This window comes from Rattus norvegicus, chromosome 20 (genome assembly GCF_036323735.1).
Source record: "Rattus norvegicus strain BN/NHsdMcwi chromosome 20, GRCr8, whole genome shotgun sequence".
NCBI lineage: Eukaryota > Metazoa > Chordata > Mammalia > Rodentia > Muridae > Rattus > Rattus norvegicus.
The window spans coordinates 4,918,559-4,939,592 of NC_086038.1; the positions used below are offsets into that span (position 1 = coordinate 4,918,559).

Sequence of the window (21,034 nt, forward strand, 5' to 3'; positions counted from 1 at the left end):
CTAAGGAAGGGACAGCACAGAGTAGGAAAATATAGGGGCTAAGGGTGGCAAGCATACAGGCCTGCTAGCAAGCTGCAGGCTGCGCGTGGGCAGTGGCGCAGCTCAGGCCAAGTCAGCGTAAGAGGAGTTTCAAGGTGATGAGGCCGGCCGGGGTTGACGCTTTGACAACAAAAAGATAATATAGAGTTAGTGGTTGTTTTAAGAGACTCTTGGCCCTGAAAAAATAATAATTCCAGTTGCTGCCTTCAGTGGCCAGATCTTCAACACTTGCTCACAGAAGGAGAGCGTTCATTAAGAGAAGTTCTTTAAGGGAGCCTGCCTTATCTGCTGGCCCTATTCCAAGAGAGGAGTTGATCTCCAACATTAAGTAACCTTCCCTGTTAGTCATCATTGACATGGAGAGTGCCTTTGATCCTATCCCCACAGCAGCCAGTTCCTACCCCTGTGGTCAAAATGCCCCAGGTTGGGGGGCAGAGAAGCCCCTAAAATAGTTTAAAAAAGATCTGCAACAAACTGTGAAGAACTTTGTTTTTCCAGTCACAATTTAGAATTCAGGCTTTGGCTGTGGCCAAGGTCAGTATTAATGTTTTCTTTTCCATGGGCATTTAACCCAGTGAGTCAGTTTGGTAAAGGGCTGCTACTGAGGTCCTTTTTTTTTTTTTTTTTTCGGAGCTGGGGACCGAACCCAGGGCCTTGCGCTTCCTAGGCAAGCGCTCTACCACTGAGCTAAATCCCCAACCCCTTGCGACTGAGGTCCTGAAAGTCCCAGGTGAACTGGTTACAATTCTATGTCAGCCACTTGGCATCTAGCACCCAGGTCCTAACCATCTCTCCATCCTTTTGTTATTAGTTCTTAAGTCCAGAGAGCTAGTCGATAACAGATCAGCTCCCTCTCCGCTCGCCTTTCTGTTTCACAGGAACAAAGCTTGTGCTTATTTTTACAACAGCTTTTTTGTCCCAAAAAGTCCTCCTGGTTTAGCTGTGTGACTAAATGCTATTTGCCCTCTTCAGTGGACCTCTATTCTCAAGATTCTCTTGTTTTCTCACCATCCCATTTGAGATGCTTGTTAGTAACTGTTACAGGTCTTCTTTACCACCGAGGAAAGACAGAATCCTACTAGAGGCCAGAAAGAATGTTCCAGACATGATTGGAAGACCCTCACTCCTGACTGTTGACTTGAATACCCCTGAAGGTAGGGAGTGCTCCGGGTCTGCCGCCAGGCTCCAAGGATAGGTCTCCGAAGGGCTGGAAAACACCCCACCAATCTGGCTAAGATAAGGAAAAGATATAAAGAGAAAGTTACAGAAATTTGAAGGGTTAAGCTAAGTTGTTGAGAGTTAGTGTAAGTTACAGAGAAAGTAAGGTTGAAGTGTAGTTACATAAGTGGACAGCATCTAATAGCTGTAGAGAAAGATGCAGATGAGAGCAACTGAGGAAGAGAAAGAGGAAAGAAGTAAAAAGAGCAAGAAGCTAAGGAAGAAAAGAGACATAAAGAAGAAGAAGCTAGAGAGCTAAAGAGGGATAAAAGACAGGAGAGGAATATATACTGGCCACAGTAGTTAGGGAAACTAGGAAGACAGTACCTGGCAACAGAAGAGAATTCCTAGCTAAAGATCAATGTGCCTATCGCAAGGAAAAAGGACATTGGGTCAGGGACTGCCCCAGGAAGAACAAGAGGGGCCTCTCCAGCAGCCCGGAAGGCAAGCCTCTTGGTCCTAGAGTGCTGGCTATGCACAAAGATAGAAGGGAAACCTGCCCAGTTGTTTTGTAAATACGGGGGCCCAACACTCTGTGCTCCTACGCCCAAATGGGCTAGTGTCCAGCAAAAGACCTTGAGTACAGGGGACTACCGGCAACAAATGATACTCATGGACTACCCGAAGAATGGTGGACCTTGGCATGGGCCGGGTATCCCACTTGTTCTTTGTGATCCCAGACTGCTCCTACGAGTCTGAACCCTGCAACCCTGCTCCCGGACCCCTACCTAGATCTCCCTTCATGACTGTCAGCAGGTGCTCACTAAAGCACAGGGGTGGCATAAAGATCTGACTGACCAGTCATCAGAGGGGGTAGATGCCATCTGGTTCAGAGATGGGAACAGCTTCTTAGAGAAGGAAAAAGATGGGCTGGGGCAGCAGTGGTAGATGGAAACAGAGTCATTTGGGCTCAGGCCCTACCAGAAGGCACCACTACTCAGAGGGTAAAGCTCGCTCCCCTCACCAAAGCCCTTGAGCTGAGAAAGAGACTTAACATCTCTGTGGACAGCAGGTATGCCTTTGCTACAGCCCATCAGCAGAGGGGCCTGCTGACATCTGAGGGCAAGAAAAGAGAGATTCTGGCTATGTGAAGGGCCCTCCATGACCCAGCCAGGCCGAGGAAGAGACTCTGGTACACCTCAACGGGAAAGAAGATCCTGCTACAAAAACAGGCAGAGGCCATGATAAAACAAATGGACTCACTTAGGGGTAAGCAAACTCATCCAGATGTTTTCAAAAACTAAATATTATGTTACAGGTCTCAAATATCTCGTGGAACAGATAGTACACTGATGTATACTATGCCAAAAGGTAACTGTTTTCAGGAAAGTTGACTGTGGTAGGAGGCTCCGTGGGGAACAGCCTGGATCCTACTGAGAAGTGGACTTCACAGAGATAAAACCAGGAAAATATGATTTCAAATGTCTCCTAGTGTTTATAGATATCTTTTCAGGAATAGGTAAAAGTTTTCCCCACCAAGCAAGAGACGGCCTCAATAGTCATCAAGAAGATACTAGAAGAAATCTTCTCCCTGTTTGGAGTGCCCAAGTTAATTGGGTCAGACACTGGCCCTGCCTTCGTTGTCAAGGTAAGCCAGAGTGTGGCCAGGTATTTAGAGGTCAATTAAAAATTATATTACATCTACAGACCTCAAAGTTCAGGACAGGTAGAGAGAATAAATAAAATTTTAAAAGAGACCCTGACTAAATTGACTGTGGAGACTGGCACAGACTGGGTGACACTCCTTCCCTCGAAAATGCCCCTTCCAGATTCAGCCTTACCCACGTCCCCGAAGAGACTACAGAGTTCAGGGCAGGTGAAAAAGATAAATAAAACTCTAAAGGAGACCTTGACAAAATTGGCCTTAGAGACTAGTGGGGGAAGACTGGACTGTCCTCCTTCCTTTTGCTCTGTTCTGTGTACGGAACACTCCTGACCCTTTTGGCCTAACACCTTATAAGATTATGTATGGGAGCCCCCACCTTGAATCGGGTGGGGCCCCCTACCCTGAGGTTTTTCCTAAAACCCTGTTTGCTCATTTAAAGGCTTTAGAAACAGTCCAAAGTGGAATTTGAAGCCAAGTGAAGGACACCTACAAGATGGGAAGTCCAGGGTGCCTTACCAGTTCCCAGCAGAAGATGCAGTCCTGGTCCGGTGACACAAGACTGAGAATTTAGAACCCCACTGGAAAGGACCCTATCTAGTACTGTTAACCACTCCCACTGCTGTTAAGGTAGATGGGATTGCTGCATGGGTCCACGCCTCCCATTTGAAGACAGCACCAGATGTTCTCAAAAATGAATGGAAGTTAGAAAAGACTGCGAATCCTCTTAAGCTTCATCTCTGTTGTAAGCACTTATAATCCCCATATCCCCCAGAAACTGATTTGGTAAGTTTCCTCCCAGGCTGGGGAGGTAATATGGTCCATCTCCAAGGTGACCCCACCATACACATGGTGGCCCACTCTCACCCCTGACTTTTATAAGTTGGTAGCTGGGCTAGACACCTAGGACATTCCTGACAGATCTTCAGAGTATGCCCCTAGAAGTCCCAACGAGATTTTCACCTGGGGGCAAGTTTGGATGCAGAAGTTCAGAAGCAAGGAGCCAATTGTGGAGACTGAGGTTTTACATTTGCCCCCGAGATGTCTGAGACCAGGCTACCATCCAGCGTTGTGGGGGCTTAGAAAGTTTACACTGTTCTGCTTGGGGATGTGAGACTAATTTCCACGCTCCTAGGATCCTTAGTTATTCTCTTCTTACTTTTGACATTTGGACCCTGTATTTTTAATAAGTTAACAGCCTTTATTAGAGAGTTAATACAGTATAGATTTTAATGCTTTACCAACAATATCATGCCTCAAAAGACCTTAGGACAAATTGAAAAAGAAGGCCCTGAGTTCTAAGATTAGAACTAGTCACAAGCAGAAGTGGGGAATTAAAGAATAAAGATTTTAAAGTATCCCCCACTGACCCTGCTGTGAGGACAAGTGCACCTCACAGCAAAGAATAACATAACATATTTTGGGGATGTAGCCTGGCTATAGCCACCACAAACCATCTGGCCTCGATAAGGCCTGACTCAACAGTCCTGAGAAAAACGAGAATTAGGGTCAGCTTGCCCCAGAAGGAGGGTGGCCTAGAGTTGAACTGAGCCCAAGTTACAAACCAATGAAATTGCTTTGTGTGACTGTTGCCAACTACCTATGTAATTTTCCCTATAAATCCCTTCCCCTAATTGGGCTCGGGGTCAACTCCTCTGTCTCTTGTGTGAGATACATGTCGTCCCCAGAGCTCTGGTTCCTCAAATACACCTCTTGTTTATTACATCAAGACTGGTTTCTCGTGAGTTCTTGGGGGTTGTGTTGTCCCGAGATTTGAGTGGGGGTCTTCCCCACCCCGGTGGTCTTTCACTCTGAGCTTAGGGTCCCCCAGCCCAGTATAGCCAAGGCCCTGGGGCGTATAGGGTAAAGGAAAGAACCTCAAATTACCCTCTTTCCCTGACAGCTTCTTTCACCTGAAATTTCCCCCCGTGCTGTAGATGGGACGTGGGGACTGCTTCCTGCCACTCACCTATGTCCCAGATCTTTACTTTCAGGATGGGGTCCAGGCTGGCCTTGGGCTTGTTCTGTAACTGAAGCAGCCTTTCCCACCAGTGCCTCGGGCTCCGAATTTACCAGGACTGCAGGTCTACAAACCAGCCTGGCTTTTGTTTAAGACTTGGTCAAGGTTCCAGGTGATGGTGGTTCACACCTTTAGTCCCAGCCCTTGGGAGGCAGAGGCAGGAGGATCTCTGAGTTTGAGGCCAGCCTGGACTACAGAGTGAGTTCCAGGACACCTGGGGCTACACAGAGAAACCCTGTCCTCAAAATCAAAGAACTTGGTCAAGGATGCTCCTTCACTCTAGAACCTGTGGGTCATGACCCCTTTGGGGGCCAAAGCACCCTTTCACAGGGGTTGCTTAAGACCATCAGAAAACACAGATGTTTCTATTACTATTCTTAACAGTAGCAAAACTATAGTTATGAAGTAACAATGAAAATAACTTTATGGTCGGGATTACCATGAAGAACTGTATTAAAGAGTCTCAGGAAGGTTGAGAACCACTGCTCTGGAAACTCCATACAGAGGTGGGGCAGAGGGCAGTGGGAAGGGTCTGGGTCACATGGACATGACAAGGTCTGTTTTGGGACTAGGTCCACCCCTGCCTCGACACATGGGTGCAGGTATTACAGGCCCTCCACTCTCAAAGGAGCTGTGACAGCCACTTAGAGGACAACACAGACAATCTCAGAGTCTGTGTGGATTCTCCCATGGCAGCCCTCAAGACAGTGCACAGAGCTCTCACCTTCCCAGGCCTGTGGCGTGTGCCACCCTCCTGGAGAGGTAAAAACAGTCCTCACCTGAGCCACTATGCCACCCCTGGGCCAGAAGCACCAACAGTCCTCGGGCTACTACCCCACCCTTGCTGCAGCCCACCAGGAACTGACTAGGTCTACAATAAAGAAATGCTGGACCCAGGGACACAGGGGAGGACACGTCCCAGCACAGTAAGTACTGTATTGCCACAGGCAGAGTGCACCCGCCGGGAGCTGATGCCACTGTCCCAGTGGAGCCTGAAGATCAGCTGCAGCGTGGGCAGTGTGGCCTGCACCGCTCTGCCATGAGAGCCGAGTGTCAGTCAGGGACTGGGGCGGTGAGAGCTCACAGGCTGTGAGTGAACAGCAGAGGAGGGGGCTGGGCTGGGCTATGAAGGTCACCTCAGAAGCCCAGGGAGTGGCCGAGGGCACACTCTGTTGAGGCAGAGTCCTGGCAATGGAGGCTGAGTGAGGTGTGTGAAAGCCTTAGAGACATCAGGAACAGGAAAGGGGTCCCAGGTGACAGACACTGTGTGACTGCAGAGCCCATGGGAGCTTCGGGCCCCGGGGTCTGAATCAGAAGTTCGGCTTGTGTTTCTTCAGCTCCACCATGAGGTGATGGATGTTGATGAGTTCGGCCCTGGCAGGGAGGGCACGGAGCTGAGGCTGGGACAGCACACGGTGGAAGCGATGGTAGAGCTGGATCAGCTGTGTGAGCGCCCCCTGTACAGAGCAGAGTGGGGTCAGCTGTGTGAGCGCCCCCTGTACAGAGCAGAGTGGGTCGGCTGTGTGAGCGCCCCCTGTACAGAGCAGAGTGGGGTCAGACTCAAGGTGACTGGGCCGTCAGAGCTCGCCAGAGTCTCAGGCACAGCTGCTCGTTGGCCTGCGGGCGGTCGTGCATGTGCTGCAGAGCCCAGGGAAAGAGCACGGAGACACAACCACGGGACACAGGTGAAGGGAGGGCTGGGAGTGGCCGGTCACCTGGATGATGCTGGTTCCATTTCGAAAGTTGGTAAAACTCCGCATTACATCCTGACTCAGGGACTCCACTGACGCCTTCCAGGAACTACCAAAGCCGCGGATCAGCTGGGTGACTCGGGCTGACCGCCAGAGGAAAGGGTGTGTCAGAGAGCAGCCAGGCCCGGTGACCGTCCATCCACCCAGCAAGGCCTGCCCAGGGCATAGTTATGCTCACCATCAAGCCTGGTTTCCTGGGATTCTTCCAGCCAAGTCTTCCCTGCTGTGCGGCCACTCCTTACCCCGTCACCCCCACTGCCCACACCTCCACTCCCCACCTCCCCACTCCCCACCCCTCCTACCTCCCTCACCCCCACCTCCCCCCAACCCCTGTGACCCACGCACTCCTGCTGTCCCTAACTCTGCTGCCCACAGTGCCAGAGCAATACCCACACACCTTCCTCCCCTCGGAGCCGCTCAGCCTGCCCACGCTCAATCAAGGCTTCAGCCTCCTTCACAAATGCCACCAGACCTCCAAAGGGGGGTGACAGCAACTCTTCAATGAACTCCTAGGGAGAAGTGCCAGCCCACACAGAGTCAGACTCCTGGGAACAAAGGACCCTTACTCTATTCTGCAGTCACGTCTAATGATGCGACATACAGCAGCCTTGGGAAGCGTTACACTTTGGGTGGAGACATCACAAGGTACAGAGGGCATCGCCAAGGATTTCCTTCCAGAACCAAGAACCAATAAGCTGGCTCATGGGGGAACAGTGCTTACCACTGTCCCCAGAACACAAGGTGCAAGAAGGAAGAAAGGAGCCCACTTCCAGGAGTTGTCACCTCAGACCTCCAAGTGCTTCAGATGTGCCTGTGTGAGCTGGCACACACACACACACACACACACACACACACACACACACACACACACACACAGGGCTATAGTGCATGCACATGCAAACATAAATAGCTACAGTTTGATTTTGCTTCTAAGCTGTTAGGAACATTAAAAAGTTAAATGAGGGCTGGAGAGATGGCTCAGGGGTTAAGAGCACCGACTGCTCTTCCAGAGGTCCTGAGTTCAAATCCGGGCAACCACGTGGTGGCTCACAACCATCTGTAATGGAATCTGATGCCCATTACAGATAAATAAATAAATCTTTTAAAAAAATAGTTAAATGAAACAGACTAGCAACGAGGCAGTGGGTTGTAATCATGACTGTACACGGGGGTCCGTCCTACAGCACAGTGGTCTTCCTGCCACACCCAGCCCTACCTGTGTCCGAGCATTGAGCAGCTGCTGGAAACTCTCCACCTCTTTGCTGTCGTCAGCAGCCCGCTCCTGAGGAAGACAAGACCGGTCAGGAGCTTGGGAGCCCCTTACTGTGGCCAGCACTTCCCCTTCATTGCACACTGCAGACACTGCTGAGCCCCTGCGGAGCTCACAAGCTGTGGGGACCCCCATGGGAGCAGCGTTACCATCAGCACACCCAGCATCATGTCATAGTTGTTGATCAGAAACACGAGCTGCTCCTTCCTGGAGGAGAACTCCGCAGCCACGCGGAGGACAAAGTTCTCCACCTCCACCTGCAGAAGCGGAAGGAAAGCAGCAGGTTCAAAAGCTGAGTCCCAGGGCCCTCCCCGCTAGCAAATCTGTCCGGCCCAGCCCCACCTGCAGCTGTCCCCACCTGCAGCTGTCCCCACCTGCAGCTGTCCCCACCTGCAGCTGTCCCACCTGCAGCTGTCCCCACCTGCAGCTGTCCCACCTGCAGCTGTCCCACCTGCAGCCGTCCCCACCTGCAACTGTCCCCACCTGCAACTGTCCCCACCTGCAACTGTCCCATCTGCAGCTGTCCCCACCTCCAGCTGTCCCATCTGCAGCTGTCCCACCTGTAGCTGTCCCAGCAGCTGCAGCGTGCGCTCATTGGGGATGGTCTGGTTGATGCTGACAAGCGCGGAGGAGAACTCGGCGTAGCGGCGTGTGATCTCGGAGCAAGAAAGGGAGGCTCACACCTGCCTGCCTGTCACATATAACCCCAGCTGCCTCTGCAGCTCCTGCCCCAGTCAGGACAGGAGTTGTCTGCCCAAGCTGACCCAGCCTACCAGTTAGTATGACTGCCCGCCCCTCGTTCCCTCGCCTGCCCTTACATAGTGGGGCCGGGTGTCCAGCCCCCCGAGGCGCTGGGGGTCAGTGCTGCGGACGCTCTGCACATTCATCTCCAGGATGAGCTCAAATCGAGGCCACAGCAGGGCCAGCACCTGCTCCCAGTATCTGCAGGCTTAATCAGAGTCAAAGGTCAGCTGGCTAGGGGTGCTGGCTGCCCATGGGTGAGCGAGTGGGTGTGCCCGACACCAATGCTGCCCCTGGGACACACGGATGGGAGGGAATAAGGGTGAGGAAGAGTCAGGGTGGAGTTGTGTTAGATAAAAAGCTGACCGCTGGGGTTGGGGATTTAGCTCAGTGGTAGAGCGCTTGCCTAGGAAGCACAAGGCCCTGGGTTCGGTCCCCAGCTCCGAAAAAAAGAACCAAAAAAAAAAAAAAAAGCTGACCGCCTCCATGCACCAAGGACGGGAGCTCAGTGACCTGTCCAGGGCAGGGACGTCCCTCTTTGCTGCTATGTTGCGGAACCGGAGAACGATGTGGATACAGAGAAAAACAGCAATGGCGTCGTAGCAGTCGGCCAGGTAGGACTCCAGGTGTTTCTGTGGCACAGCAACAGGCAGACAACTGAACGTTAGCTGTTGTTCGAGTGGCTGTAGGCAAACACGTACAATTCTTTGGGGACAAGGCACTTGTGACCCCACTGGCTGCTGCTGAGCTCTGAGGACAGAGGGCAAAGGCACAGAAGTCAGAAGCTCACCAGCGTCATGGACAGCGTGCGGCCCATGACGGCGTGGAACAGGTCATGGGCAGCCGGGCCAGAGACGACGAAAAATTCACAGATGAAGAGATATTCACGGCAAGAATTGTCAAGGAGGGCATAGTGCTGGCTGCGGAAGAGTGCTTCAAACGGGTACTACCGAGACAGAGAGACACACGGATGGGCTTCAAACGGGTACTACCAAGACAGAGACACACATGGACGGGCTTCAAATGGATACTACCGAGACAGAGAGACACACGGACGGGCTTCAAACGGATACTACAGGTCAGAGAGACACATGGATGGGTCTCACACCGACCCCGTGGGTATGGAGACTCAGCACAGCTTAGGAATGCGAGCTCACAAGACCACATACCCAACTTCCAGGCAGGGAGGAGCACCCCATACAGGCACTGAAGAGGGGACACAGGTCACAAGAAAAGCCCTCCCCAGGGGCTGCTGCTGCCCCTACACCCACTGCAACTGTTGCCCCCTAACAGTCACACCCACAGCCAGTCTCCCTCTGCAAGGCTCTCCATGGCTCCTAACCCTCCCGCATCACAGCGGGTCAGGGACCCCCAAACTAACACGTAGGTAGGGAACTGATCCCAGGCCATGTAGGGATCGCCTCGCCATACCCTCTGCTCTCCACGCTGGGCAGTATGGGGCACCAGGATGGGGGCCTCGAGCTCGGCCGGTGAGATGACAGCACCACGGGTGCCCAGGGTAAAGATGGTGTTCCTGCTTCGCAGGGACGGCTTCGAGAAGAATCGTGAGCCACATCCGCGTCAGGGAAAAAAACGAGATGGACAGCACTAGGCCCAACAAGCCAAGGCCTGAGGATCCCAAGAAGCTAAATAAGGCCTGGAAGGCCTTTTCCAGAACCAGAGCCTTGCTTCTCCTGACACTGATAATGGCTGTCGAGGCTTCCCAAACCCTCTGAAATAAATGTGAAAAACTGTCAGAATGGCATGTGCTTCTTAGAGAGGAAGCTCTGGCTTTCACATCCTCAAAGGTGTGAACACAGAACAGGTAAAAAAAACACAGCCCTGGACTGTTAAGAGCACTGACTGCTCTTCCAGAGGTCCTGAGTTCAATTCCCAGCAACCACATGGTGGCTCACAACCATCTGTAATGGGATCCAATGCCCTCTTCTGGTGCGTCTGAAGACAGCTACAGTGTACTTATAAAAAAAAAAAAAAAAAGAAAGAAAGAAAAAGAAAAAGAAAAAGAAATGGAAGGAAGGAAAAGAAGATAGCTCTGCATGCTGGAGCTGGACGTCCCCGCCGTGAGCCCGGTGTGAGGCTCCCCTCTAAAGGATATCTTTCTTTGCTGTGTCTTCTACACCCATTAGATCGTCTTTCTCAGCAACTTCCTCGTACTAGAGAAAACAACAGAGAGCTGAGCCATCACTCTCCACATCCCCCCCAGCCCCCCCAGCCTCCCCCCTCCCCCCGTCTCTGGCCTGGCCCACCTGCACTTTCATGAGCCGCCCCACGTACGAGCGGTAGTATGACAGGTAGATCTTGCTCAGCGTCTCTACGTACTCATCCCTGACCTCCTTGGCTGTAGCACGCTCGTTGCCCAGCAGAAACTGATAGAAAAACCTGGAAGGACCGGGGTGAGTCAGACACCCTGGATGCCCACGCTGGAGGCTGAGAGGCTCGCTCATGGTCACCCTGTGCCCATCCCGGGGGGGCCACCTGTACTTCAGCAGGGCCGTCTGGGGGATCTGATAGTTGGTCATCGGCTTTCGGAACGAGTAAATCTTCTGGAGAATGAACTCACGGATCTTTGTCACCGCCTGGATGTGGGGTACAGACAGGCCGTGAGGTGGGAAGTGAGAGAGGGGACACAGGAGAAAATAAAGGTAAGGGAAGAATACTTCATTAGTGCTCTGGTTATGGAAACAGGGTCTCTCTGAGCAGCCCTTGCTGGCCGGGGACTCACAGAGGTCTGCCTGCCTCTGCCTCCTGAATGCTGGGGGTGAGTGCATCGCCATGCTGGCCTTATTTTTTCAGGGCTTTTTGTTTTGTTTAAATATGGAAGGCTTTATAAATTTCATGTTATCCCACAGGGGCCATGCTAATCTTCTCTGTGTTGTTCTAATTTTAGTACCCGCACTGCCAGTGCAAGCACTGCTTGTTCTGAGATGGCGTCTCACTCATGTATCTGGGGCCTGGCCCCAGACTCCGTTTCTTCTTCACCTCCTGAGTGCTAGGACGACAGACTCGTGCCATCCTGCCAACGCAGGAGGCACTGGGGATGGAACCTAGGGTTGTGTGCTTTACCAATGGAGCCACACTGCAAGCCTCCTTTGATTTTCAGGGGAGGACTGACACTGACACTACATAGCGGGAAGCAATGTGGAGCTCTTGGGAAGCTGACTGTAAGCAGCCGCTCCCCACCTTGACCCGGAGCCGGTCGAGCACGCCTCTGACGTCTGCACAGGCGGCCGTGCCTCTCGCCTCCTGCTCTCTGACCGCAGCCGCCTTGGCGTCCAGCTCCTGGAGCTGCTCCAGGAACCTGGGCTCTGTCACTGGAGCTTCGAGAATTGCTCTGGGGAGCAAGGGAGGATGGGAGTGGTTAGATGGAAGGACTCAACAGCTCCCGCACACCTCACGTGTCATTCTGGCCTTTCTCTGTGGTCTCATGCCTCCATGACGTATGTACAAAGTCTTCAACTCCTGAGCCACACCTCCTCACGTGGCCCTGGATCACTCCTAACCTGTGCCCCATCCGTGTCCCATCCGTGTCCCATCCTGTGGTGGCCAAAGCAGGCTTAGGAGTTTTAACCCATCCATGAATTCCTGTAATTTTTTTTTTCCGGAGCTGGGGACCGAACCCAGGGCCTTGCAGCGCTCTACCACTGAGCTAAATCCCCAACCCCAACATTTTTTTTTTTTAAACAAGATCTCACTCTATAGCCCAGTCTGGTCTACTTGCAGCAATCCTCCTGCCTCAGCCTCCCAAGCATGTGATTATGGGCATGAGCAGGCACACCTGGTTTCTACGTGGTACTGACAACCCCAGCCGGGAGACCTATGTGGTAAACTGGGTAGGTAACCCAGCCCAGCCACCTGCTCTGGACTTGAAGACCCTTCAAACCAGTGACTCACGTGACCAGAGCAGAGGGCACCACTAGCCCATCGACGAGTTCCCCAAGTTTCCCCCGAACTGCCTGCCGGTTACGAAGTCGGATGTTCATGGCCCCCGACTGCTCCTGCAGGGTGCGGATCTCACAGCTGATGGAGCTGAGGTCGCTCTGAAAAGCTCCCAGCATCTGCTCCATGCGCTGCAGGGAGGGCAGAAAACACTGTGGGTGTGACTCCCGGTTGGTGGGAAATGGGGCAAGTGTACGACCCAAGTCTCTGAACGAATGAGCCGGTATCCGGCAACCCAGGAGGTGGGAGATCTTCACTTGTCCAAGGGGGACAAAAAAAAAGAAAGAAAGAAAGAAAGAGAGAGAGAGAGAGAGAGAGAGAGAGAGAGAAAGAAAGACAGAGCAGAAGGCAATTAGGTCCGGTCTTGGACAACAGGTTAGGGCCACCAACCTCTAGGACGGCATCACAGGCTGTGATCTGATTGTGCAGAGAGGCTATGTTTTCACTCTCTTGGATGTCTGACCCACAAAAGTCAAGGGCTTCACACTGAACGCATAGCTCTGTGGGTCTGCAGTACCTGCCCCCAGGTTCTCCCCAAGGTGACCGAAACCTGAGAGAGACGCCCTCCCCTGTGGAGGCTACCTGCATCACACATCCCCATGCCGGTAACACCCATCTGTTTCCTCTGCTGGAGGATACAGTCCCGGATTGACTTCTGCTCAATCTGCTGCAGCTCTAGCTCCACCTGCTTTGAATAGTGTCGAAGATCCACACCCTGGGGGAAATGACAAAGTCAGGAAGAAGTCACAGTGGGAGGACCCCAGAACAGACTCGGTGACTGGCTGGAGGGGAGCCACCAAGGTGAGGCGACAGCAAGAGTCAGGGAAGGTGGGGATCAGCGGAGTGGGGATCCTCACCGTTTTGAGAGCTTCCTTCACTAACTCGTCTTCCAGATTTGCCTGGATGTGAACTGGAGACAAGTTTATCATTAAGGGGTCCCCTTGCCACACCTCCCTCTGCCCACACTGGGCTCCTGCACACAACGCCAATCTCCCCTTTCCTCCAGGACAGTTATAGGCACAGTTGCTTTGCCTGGTGGGACTTTCTTCTGTTTCAGCTCCTCTTCATCTACTCAACCACAGATCAAAAGGATTACGTGGGAATTTCCAAAGGAGGTTACCTCTCACTTGGCCTTGGATGTGAAACACCTTTGCTCTGTTGATCTATGACAAGTGCTGTGCCTACCTCTCGATCGCTCGGTCTTAGCTGGCTGCACACTTATGTTCAAACGGGCTTTATTTTTTACTTAATAATCATCCCAAATAGCAAAAAGGGATGCAGCAAATTCATTACAGTGTATTGCTATCAATTCTTACTGAGCTGAAATTAGAGGTTAAACCTTCTCAACTCATAGATTAAACTTTGTACGTCCATTAAGAAGAAGACCATAGAGGGCCATCTACTGGGGGGTCATGTAATCTATTCCTAAAGAACAAAAGGGTCTACTTTGCCCCCACCCCATGTCACCACTTACCATCCACTTCATCCAAGATGAATTCATCAGAGGTGATATCCAACTCCCCGAGTTGTAGGGGCTCTTGGAGTCCAGAACCAGCCCCCTGAAGAGGGACGGGTTAATGAATGTGGGATACAAAAAGAGACGTTGGAAACAAAATAAAACCGGATATCCCTAATCCCGCAAGTGAGGTGAGGGGTGCTTTGTGGGGGAGGGGTTGCCCAGAGGCTAACATTGTCAGCTTACAGTGTTTACCCATGTGTCAGGTGCACCCTTAAACATACTCATTTGGCTAATCCTAACGACCACCTACAAGGCAGGTCCTATTAACGTTGTCACCGAAAACAGCATCGCCTTCAAGTGATGCGGCTGGAAATGGGACCCAGGCAATCCGGTTCCAGAGGCCACGTTCTTAATCTTATACACTATGTTCTCATTTCTACTAAAAAAGCGTGAACAAGAAAGTGACATTGTGTCCCTGGGACTTGAGTTTCAGCCACTTGGGTCCCTACGAAGGCTTGGTCACCATCACCCTTAGCAGGACGAGCCTTGTGTCTGAACCCAGCCTACGACTTCCTGAGGAAAAGGACGACCTGACGACACTCCGGAGGACAAACAGCCCCGTGCTCTCACCAGCGGGCCCTCCTCCTCCTCCATATCTGAAGCGCCGGCCCGCAACACCAGCTCCCGGGCAGCAGCCGCCATGGTCGCCGCGGCTGCCATTCCCCCGCAGCCTCACTTCCGGCAGCTGTCAGTCTCTGAGAGTCCGTTTCCCGAAGCAAAGCCACAAGTCCTGGAACGTCTTCTACGGAGCAACAAAAGGTTCCCAGATAGTTGAGCTAACGTGATTGGCTCCAGAGTCCCGTTAGGCTTTGATCACTTCGGTCCGGTGCAAACGGGAAGGTGAACGTCTTGAACACAACCCTGCTCCGGAACCTTTCGCTCCTCGGCCGCACAAGAACCCTACGACGCCAAAGAAGACCGAACCGGAAGTTATAGCTCCTGTCCTATGCAAACCAACTCCTCCCTTAGGGAGAGGCCGGGAGAGAAGCAGTTTCCGGAAGCGGTCCTCCGGGATAGCCCCGCCTCTTCCTCCAGGAAGCTATATAAGAACTACACGTCACTTCCGCTCTCTCTTCCACAGGAGGCCTACACGCCGCCGCTTGTGCCGCCGCCATGGTAAGAGCGGAATCAGCGCCGAGATCCGGCGACATCGGAGCCGGGGCAGGGAGAGTTTTCCGTCAGGGCTCAGAGAATGCCCTGTGCTGCGGGTCTGCAGCCTCCCCTGAAGCGATGGAGCGCGACCGGGGAGGGGACGACCTAAGACGTGAAATTCCAGGGAGCAGGGACCCTATGAAGGGTCACTCCCCGGACACACCAAAGTTGCCAGGAGCTTGGCTGCTGTGTAGGGTCCTCCGGACCCCCCTCCTCAGGGTTCTTGGGGCGGCGGCCAACGTTCACCCTCAATGTCAAAGGTTGCGTTTTCCCGCGCCCGAGCGCGTTTGGCGCGTGTGATGGTCACAGGTGACTGAGGAGTTGTGTAAGAACTTAGGAGGAGGAGGCGCTCCCTGGATTCCATCCCCCCGCCACGGCGACCTTCTCGGTTTGGGGGTTGCCTGTCTTTGATAATTGCCCGTGTTCTTTAGTCCCTAGTGATCCCCGAGAAGTTTCAGCACATCCTGCGAGTACTCAACACCAACATCGATGGGCGGCGGAAAATAGCCTTCGCTATCACTGCCATTAAGGTAAAAGTGTCAGGGGGCAGAGAGTAGCAACTAAACTCGCCTGACCCGTACAAGGTTAAACCAAAACACTGCTCCAGGGGAAGTGAGGCGCGCCTGTGGTCCGGCCCCACCTTGCTAAGGTTCCCCTACGTCTTCAGCTTATGAGATCGTGCTAGAGCGTTCTCCGCGGCCAGCAAGCCTTGGGGTAGGGTTCCTGCCAACCAACGTACATCATGGAAGGTGGTGATGTGTCGGGGTGGTCTAGGGAAGATGCAGGTGCCACAGTGGAAGGAAGGTGACACGGTTGAGATAGAAGCTGGTTTCTGGCAGAAAACCAAATGGTAGGTGGAGGCCAGAATGTTTCTCTTTGCAGAGCTAAAAGTCTTCCAGAGAGGGACGTAACTTTTGTCGAGGTTCGTAATTCGAGGACTGGCACGATGCTGGTCAGAAGTCTGTGTTCTCCTTGAGGGCAAGAACTAGACCTGTCCGGTGGGTTCCTGTGGGATGTTAGGATGTGAATGGAACTGGGGTGACTGCAGGGTTCAGAGAAGCTTCAAGGAAACTGCTTCAGTTTTTATGTGATGGATGAAGGAGGCCTAGGTAGCTGAGGGGGTGTCAAATGGACATTAAGTCAGAGTAAATCTTTAAGGTCCTTGCCATATTTACTAATTTAAATTCTGCACTTTGGGGGACAGTTATAGTGGGGGGAGGGTGCCGGGTATGGTGACAAGAACATGATGTCTAGGAGGTTGAAAGGCTGTTGTGGTGCTTCTGCTGTGCTTGGCCTATCTTTGTACACTGAGCATCTTGGGGGATGACTACAGTTCATATATAGTGCAGACAAGGTGAATCGAGGCGCCAATGGAGCCTGGGTATTGAGGGTTCACTTGATCTCAGGAGCATCTGTAGTGAGAGGTGAAGCTTGGGGCAAAGGATCCTTCAATCCCAGCCCTCTGGAGGCAGAGGCAGGCAGATGTATGAGCTGGGGGCCAGCCTGGTCTATAAAGTTCCAGGGCAGCCAGGGTTACACGGGGAAAAGCACCCTTCCAAAACAGATGAAGCTTGTTGGGAGTTGTGGGGGGTGATTGTGGGGTGGGCTCCTCCAGAAGTGATTAGGGTGAAGGACTGGAAGTTTTCTGTATTCCTTAAGACTTGTTCTCTGTTTCTCACTGAAGGTGAGGAATTCAATGTTTAGGAGCATATAGGAAGGGGTTGGACAGACAGAAGGACCGACTGCCCTTACCCGGAAGGCATTCTAGTACTGTTCTTCCAAACTGCTTTAAATATTAAAAGTCAGTTCTTTTATAATTTGAATAAGTGCTTCGGGAGTCAGAAAGCAAGCTGGCCTCGAGCCATAAAGCTCTGTCGTCCCTTGCCTTGTCACGATAACCAACCTGGCATCATGACCTGTTGTACTCACCTTTTACCGTGTGGAGGCTGAGGTGGGGGTGGTGAAGGTTTTTGCCTCCATGTCTTTTTTTTTTTTTTTTCCCCTTTCGGAGCTGGGAACCGAACCCAGGGCCTTGCGCTTGCTAGGCAAGCGCTTTACCACTGAGCTAAATCCCCAGCCCCTTGCCTCCATGCCTGTGGAAGCCAAACGCGTGACTAAGATCCTCTCTAATCAGGAGTTAAGAGTGCTTGGTGTTGAACCCAGGTCCTGGAAGAGCAGCCAGTGCATGGAGCCATTTCTCCAGCTGCTACAATGGCGTCCACTTCTCAGGGTTAGGGGGCAGAGTAACACCCACTCTCAAAAAAAAAAAAACAAAAAACCCTACATTCCTAAAGGCTTGGCTTTGTTCATTTGATGGGGAATGCCTGGAACCAGAGGCTGGGTGTGGAGGGAAACATCCTGCTTTTGTGGAGTTGAGTCTGACACATGTCCAGTGTATCCTAAACAGTGTTCCTTCTGGTTAGTGGGCAGGCTTGGTCTCTGGGAGAGTGATGTGGGACCTGGTGTGGGTGGGATTATCAGGATCTCTAACGGAGGCAGGCTCTAGCCATCCCAGCCTCCAGGGTGCTGGGAGACCAGATGAGCCAACACGTGCACGGGGCTGGGGGCTGGGCAGTTAGAGCGCTGGCTGCTCTTCCAGAGGCTCCAGTCAATGACCAACACTCAGCATCCGTACCTCTGGTCACTGCTTGCACGCGTGGCACAGACATACCTTGCAAGCAAACGCTCATAAACAAACCACAATACATAGGGGCTGGAGAGAGCCCAGCTGTCAAAAGCACTGACTGCTTTCAGAGGTTAAATTCCCAGTGACCACTTGGTGGCTCACAACCATCTGGAATGAGGTCCACTCTCTTCTGGTGTGTCTGAAGACAGCGACAGTGCACTCCTAAGTAAATGATTAAACCCAAGTTTCTGCCTAACCCCACTCTGACATATGAGATCCACTCTCTCTTCTGGTGTGTCTGAGGGCAGCGACAGTGCACTCCTAAATAAATGATTAAACCCAAGTTTCTGCTTAATTCCCAACTCTAACATCAGGGTGTGGGGCGGAGATACGCTCATGTGGTGTTGAGGAAAGCAGACATTGACCTCACCAAGAGGGCTGGGGAGCTCACGGAGGACGAGGTGGAGCGTGTGATCACCATCATGCAGAACCCACGACAATACAAGATCCCTGACTGGTTCTTGAACAGACAGAAGGACGTGAAGGATGGGAAGTATAGCCAGGTGTGTTGGGGGCCGGGTGGGCCCGGATAGCCGTTAAAATGACACGGAGTGAGGAGGTAAAGCTGGCGTCCCTGTCTCCAAATCCAGGTTCTGGCCAACGGTCTAGACAACAAGCTGCGTGAGGACCTGGAGCGGCTGAAGAAAATCCGAGCCCATAGAGGGCTGCGCCACTTTTGGGGGTAAGTGGGTGAGGCTTCAGCCGCCTGCTCCTGAATGGGCTGCACAATCCACCTGCCTTTCTCAGCTCTTGCTGCTGTGTGACCTGAATCTTGTTTCCCTTCTGCAGCCTTCGTGTCCGGGGTCAGCACACCAAGACCACTGGCCGCAGGGGCCGTACTGTGGGTGTGTCCAAGAAGAAATGAGTCTTTGGGCCTTTGCTGTTAATAAATAGTTTATATACCAATGACCGCGATCTCTGTGTCTTCTATCTGATGAAGTGAGATAAAGCCACAATGAACCCTGGTAGTTTAAACTGGCTGCAGGCGCCCCCACCAACACCACCTCCGGGAACAATGCTTTTAGTGTGTTTGAACTTACATGTCCCTGTAATTTAATTGGACCTTAACTGCTGGTCTACGCTCCTCCCTTTCTGTAGGGTGTTCACAAAGAGTACCTTGGGTGTAACCGTGGCTGGGCGGAAACAGCCACCACTGCCAAAGGTGGGGCAGCCGGTGTAGGCAACCTCCAGGGGGAGCTTGGGCAAGTTTCAATTGGGTCTCCTGGGGTTGGCGTGCCAGAGCTGTTGTGAAGTGGGTACAGCACGGCCAGATGCTGCTGCTCAGGTGAGTTATCGGCAGATACTGGCTGCTCTAGAGGTCCTAAGTGGTGGGAAGAACAGCGGCGTGGTGCCCCACGTGCTTTAAAGTAGGAACAGACGGGAGGGTTGGGCCAAGTGTGAGATGCACGCTGCTTGTCGGCTTCCGGCCTAAAGTGGCATGATGGGAAGGTGGGGGGAGGGGCGGGATGGAGCCGAGTTCCGCGTGCAGGCGAGGGGAACCAAGCTGTCCCCGGGGCCGGCTGCGGTGGGTCGGGACCGGAGTGCATGAGACTGACTGCATCTCATGATGCTACCGGGCCCGTGCATGGCTCACCCTGTCTCTGCTGCAGCAGCTGGTTAGGGCCGCTCTCGCAGCTCCCAGCGCTCTTAACAGCTCTGCCCACAGGTCTCTGCGGCTCACCATGCCCCTCAGCCTCTTCCGGCGCCTCCTTCTGGCGGTCCTACTACTGGTGATCATCTGGACACTGTTTGGACCATCGGGTTTGGGGGAGGAGCTGCTGAGCCTGTCCCTGGCGTCCCTTCTGCCAGCCCCAGCCTCGCCAGGACCACCCCTGGCCCTGCCCCGCCTCTTGATTCCTAACCCCCAGGCCTGTGGTGGCTCCGGACCCCCTCCTTTCTTGCTCATCCTGGTGTGTACGGCCCCGGAGCACCTGAACCAGAGAAACGCCATTCGGGGATCTTGGGGCGCCATTCGCGAGGCCCGCGGTTTCAGGGTGCAGACGCTCTTCCTCCTGGGAGAACCTATGGGACAGCAGTTTGCTGACCTGGCCTCAGAGTCAGCAGCACAGGGGGATGTCTTGCAGGCCTCCTTCCAGGATTCCTACCGCAACCTCACCCTCAAGACCCTCACCGGACTGAACTGGGTGAACAAATACTGTCCTATGGCCCGGTACATCCTCAAGACAGATGATGACGTGTATGTCAATGTCCCAGAGCTGGTGTCAGAACTGATACAGAGAGGGGGGCCTTCAGAGCAATGGCAGAAGGGCAAAGAGCCACAGGAAGAGACAACAGCTGTCCACAAAGAGCACAAAGGCCAGGCAGTGCCCCTTCTGTATTTAGGCCGGGTGCACTGGAGGGTGAGGCCCACTCGAACACCAGAGTCCCGGCATCACGTGTCAGAAGAACTGTGGCCAGAAAACTGGGGTCCTTTCCCACCCTACGCCTCTGGCACGGGGTATGTATTGTCTATCTCTGCTGTGCAGCTCATTCTGAAGGTGGCCAGCCGGGCCCCATATCTACCTCTGGAGGATGTCTTTGTGGGAGTAAGCGCAAGGCGAGGGGGCCTTGCCCCCACACACTGTGTCAAGTTGGCTGGTGCTACCCACTACCCACTGGATAGGTGCTGTTACGGGAAGTTCCTGCTGACGTCCCACAAGGTGGATCCTTGGAAAATGCAGGAAGCCTGGAAGCTGGTGAGAGGACTGAATGGGAGAAGGACTGAGCCCTTTTGTTCCTGGCTCCAGGGATTTCTGGGTACCTTGAGGTGCCGGTTCATAGCCTGGCTCAATAGTTGAGAGCCTGGGGCCACAGAAAACAAGACAGCACCTCAGGAACTTTTGCCCCAAAATCAGTGCCCAGGCTGCAGCTCCCCGTGGTGATCTATTTCCCCACAGCAGACTCTGAAGCTGCTACTGACCAAGGATAGATAGGGGGCTTGGGGCCTGGCCTGCCATCTCCAAAGACCAGGGAGGGACGAAGCACAGGGTGTGGGGAAGACTCAAGAGCCCAATAAACACGTCTCTCTACCTCAAGGGCAGCGTCTTCACCAGGGCCCAGCACACGTGGAGGGCCCAG

The 21,034-nt window shown here is 53.1% G+C and overlaps 3 protein-coding genes and 1 pseudogene across 11 annotated transcripts; 2 read left to right on the forward strand and 2 right to left on the reverse strand.

The window, feature by feature from the left end:
- Window positions 1–4,040: 4,040 nt before the first annotated feature.
- On the reverse strand, window positions 4,041–14,900 carry Vps52 (VPS52 subunit of GARP complex). 8 transcript variants are annotated; one of them, XM_008772707.3, is made up of 20 exons: window positions 14,689–14,828; window positions 14,074–14,158; window positions 13,457–13,509; window positions 13,239–13,314; window positions 12,990–13,057; window positions 12,555–12,730; window positions 11,844–11,994; window positions 11,139–11,239; window positions 10,910–11,042; window positions 10,759–10,816; window positions 10,074–10,207; window positions 9,433–9,588; window positions 9,156–9,325; window positions 8,720–8,843; window positions 8,462–8,557; window positions 8,051–8,158; window positions 7,848–7,913; window positions 7,029–7,140; window positions 6,596–6,714; window positions 4,041–6,337 (listed from the first exon to the last, which is right to left on the reverse strand). In XM_008772707.3, exons 1-20 carry the CDS (start codon window positions 14,776–14,778, stop codon window positions 6,191–6,193), a joined length of 2,223 nt encoding a protein of 740 aa, XP_008770929.1. In that variant the 5' UTR covers window positions 14,779–14,828; the 3' UTR covers window positions 4,041–6,190. The 8 variants fall into 8 exon arrangements, 5 of the variants coding, with proteins under 5 accessions (XP_008770929.1, XP_063135043.1, NP_149088.1 ...); NM_033097.2 differs by having other exon boundaries at window positions 5,316–6,337; window positions 9,156–9,274; window positions 14,689–14,900; XM_039098438.2 differs by lacking the exon at window positions 4,041–6,337 and adding an exon at window positions 6,343–6,414.
- Window positions 11,472–11,568, reverse strand: LOC120099050 (U6 spliceosomal RNA; annotated as a pseudogene).
- A 282-nt stretch (window positions 14,901–15,182) lies between the features above and the next one.
- Window positions 15,183–18,865, forward strand: Rps18 (ribosomal protein S18). Of its 2 annotated transcripts, NM_213557.1 has the most exons (5): window positions 15,187–15,234; window positions 15,702–15,800; window positions 18,271–18,459; window positions 18,547–18,638; window positions 18,746–18,865. In NM_213557.1, exons 1-5 carry the CDS (start codon window positions 15,232–15,234, stop codon window positions 18,819–18,821), a joined length of 459 nt encoding a protein of 152 aa, NP_998722.1. In that variant the 5' UTR covers window positions 15,187–15,231; the 3' UTR covers window positions 18,822–18,865. The 2 variants fall into 2 exon arrangements, with proteins under 2 accessions (XP_063135092.1, NP_998722.1); XM_063279022.1 differs by lacking the exon at window positions 15,702–15,800 and having other exon boundaries at window positions 15,183–15,234.
- Window positions 18,866–19,415: 550 nt separating this feature from the next.
- B3galt4 (Beta-1,3-galactosyltransferase 4) lies at window positions 19,416–20,991 on the forward strand. Its single transcript, NM_133553.2, has one exon. It carries the CDS (start codon window positions 19,639–19,641, stop codon window positions 20,752–20,754), a length of 1,116 nt encoding a protein of 371 aa, NP_598237.2. The 5' UTR covers window positions 19,416–19,638; the 3' UTR covers window positions 20,755–20,991.
- The last annotated feature ends 43 nt before the right edge of the window (window positions 20,992–21,034 follow it).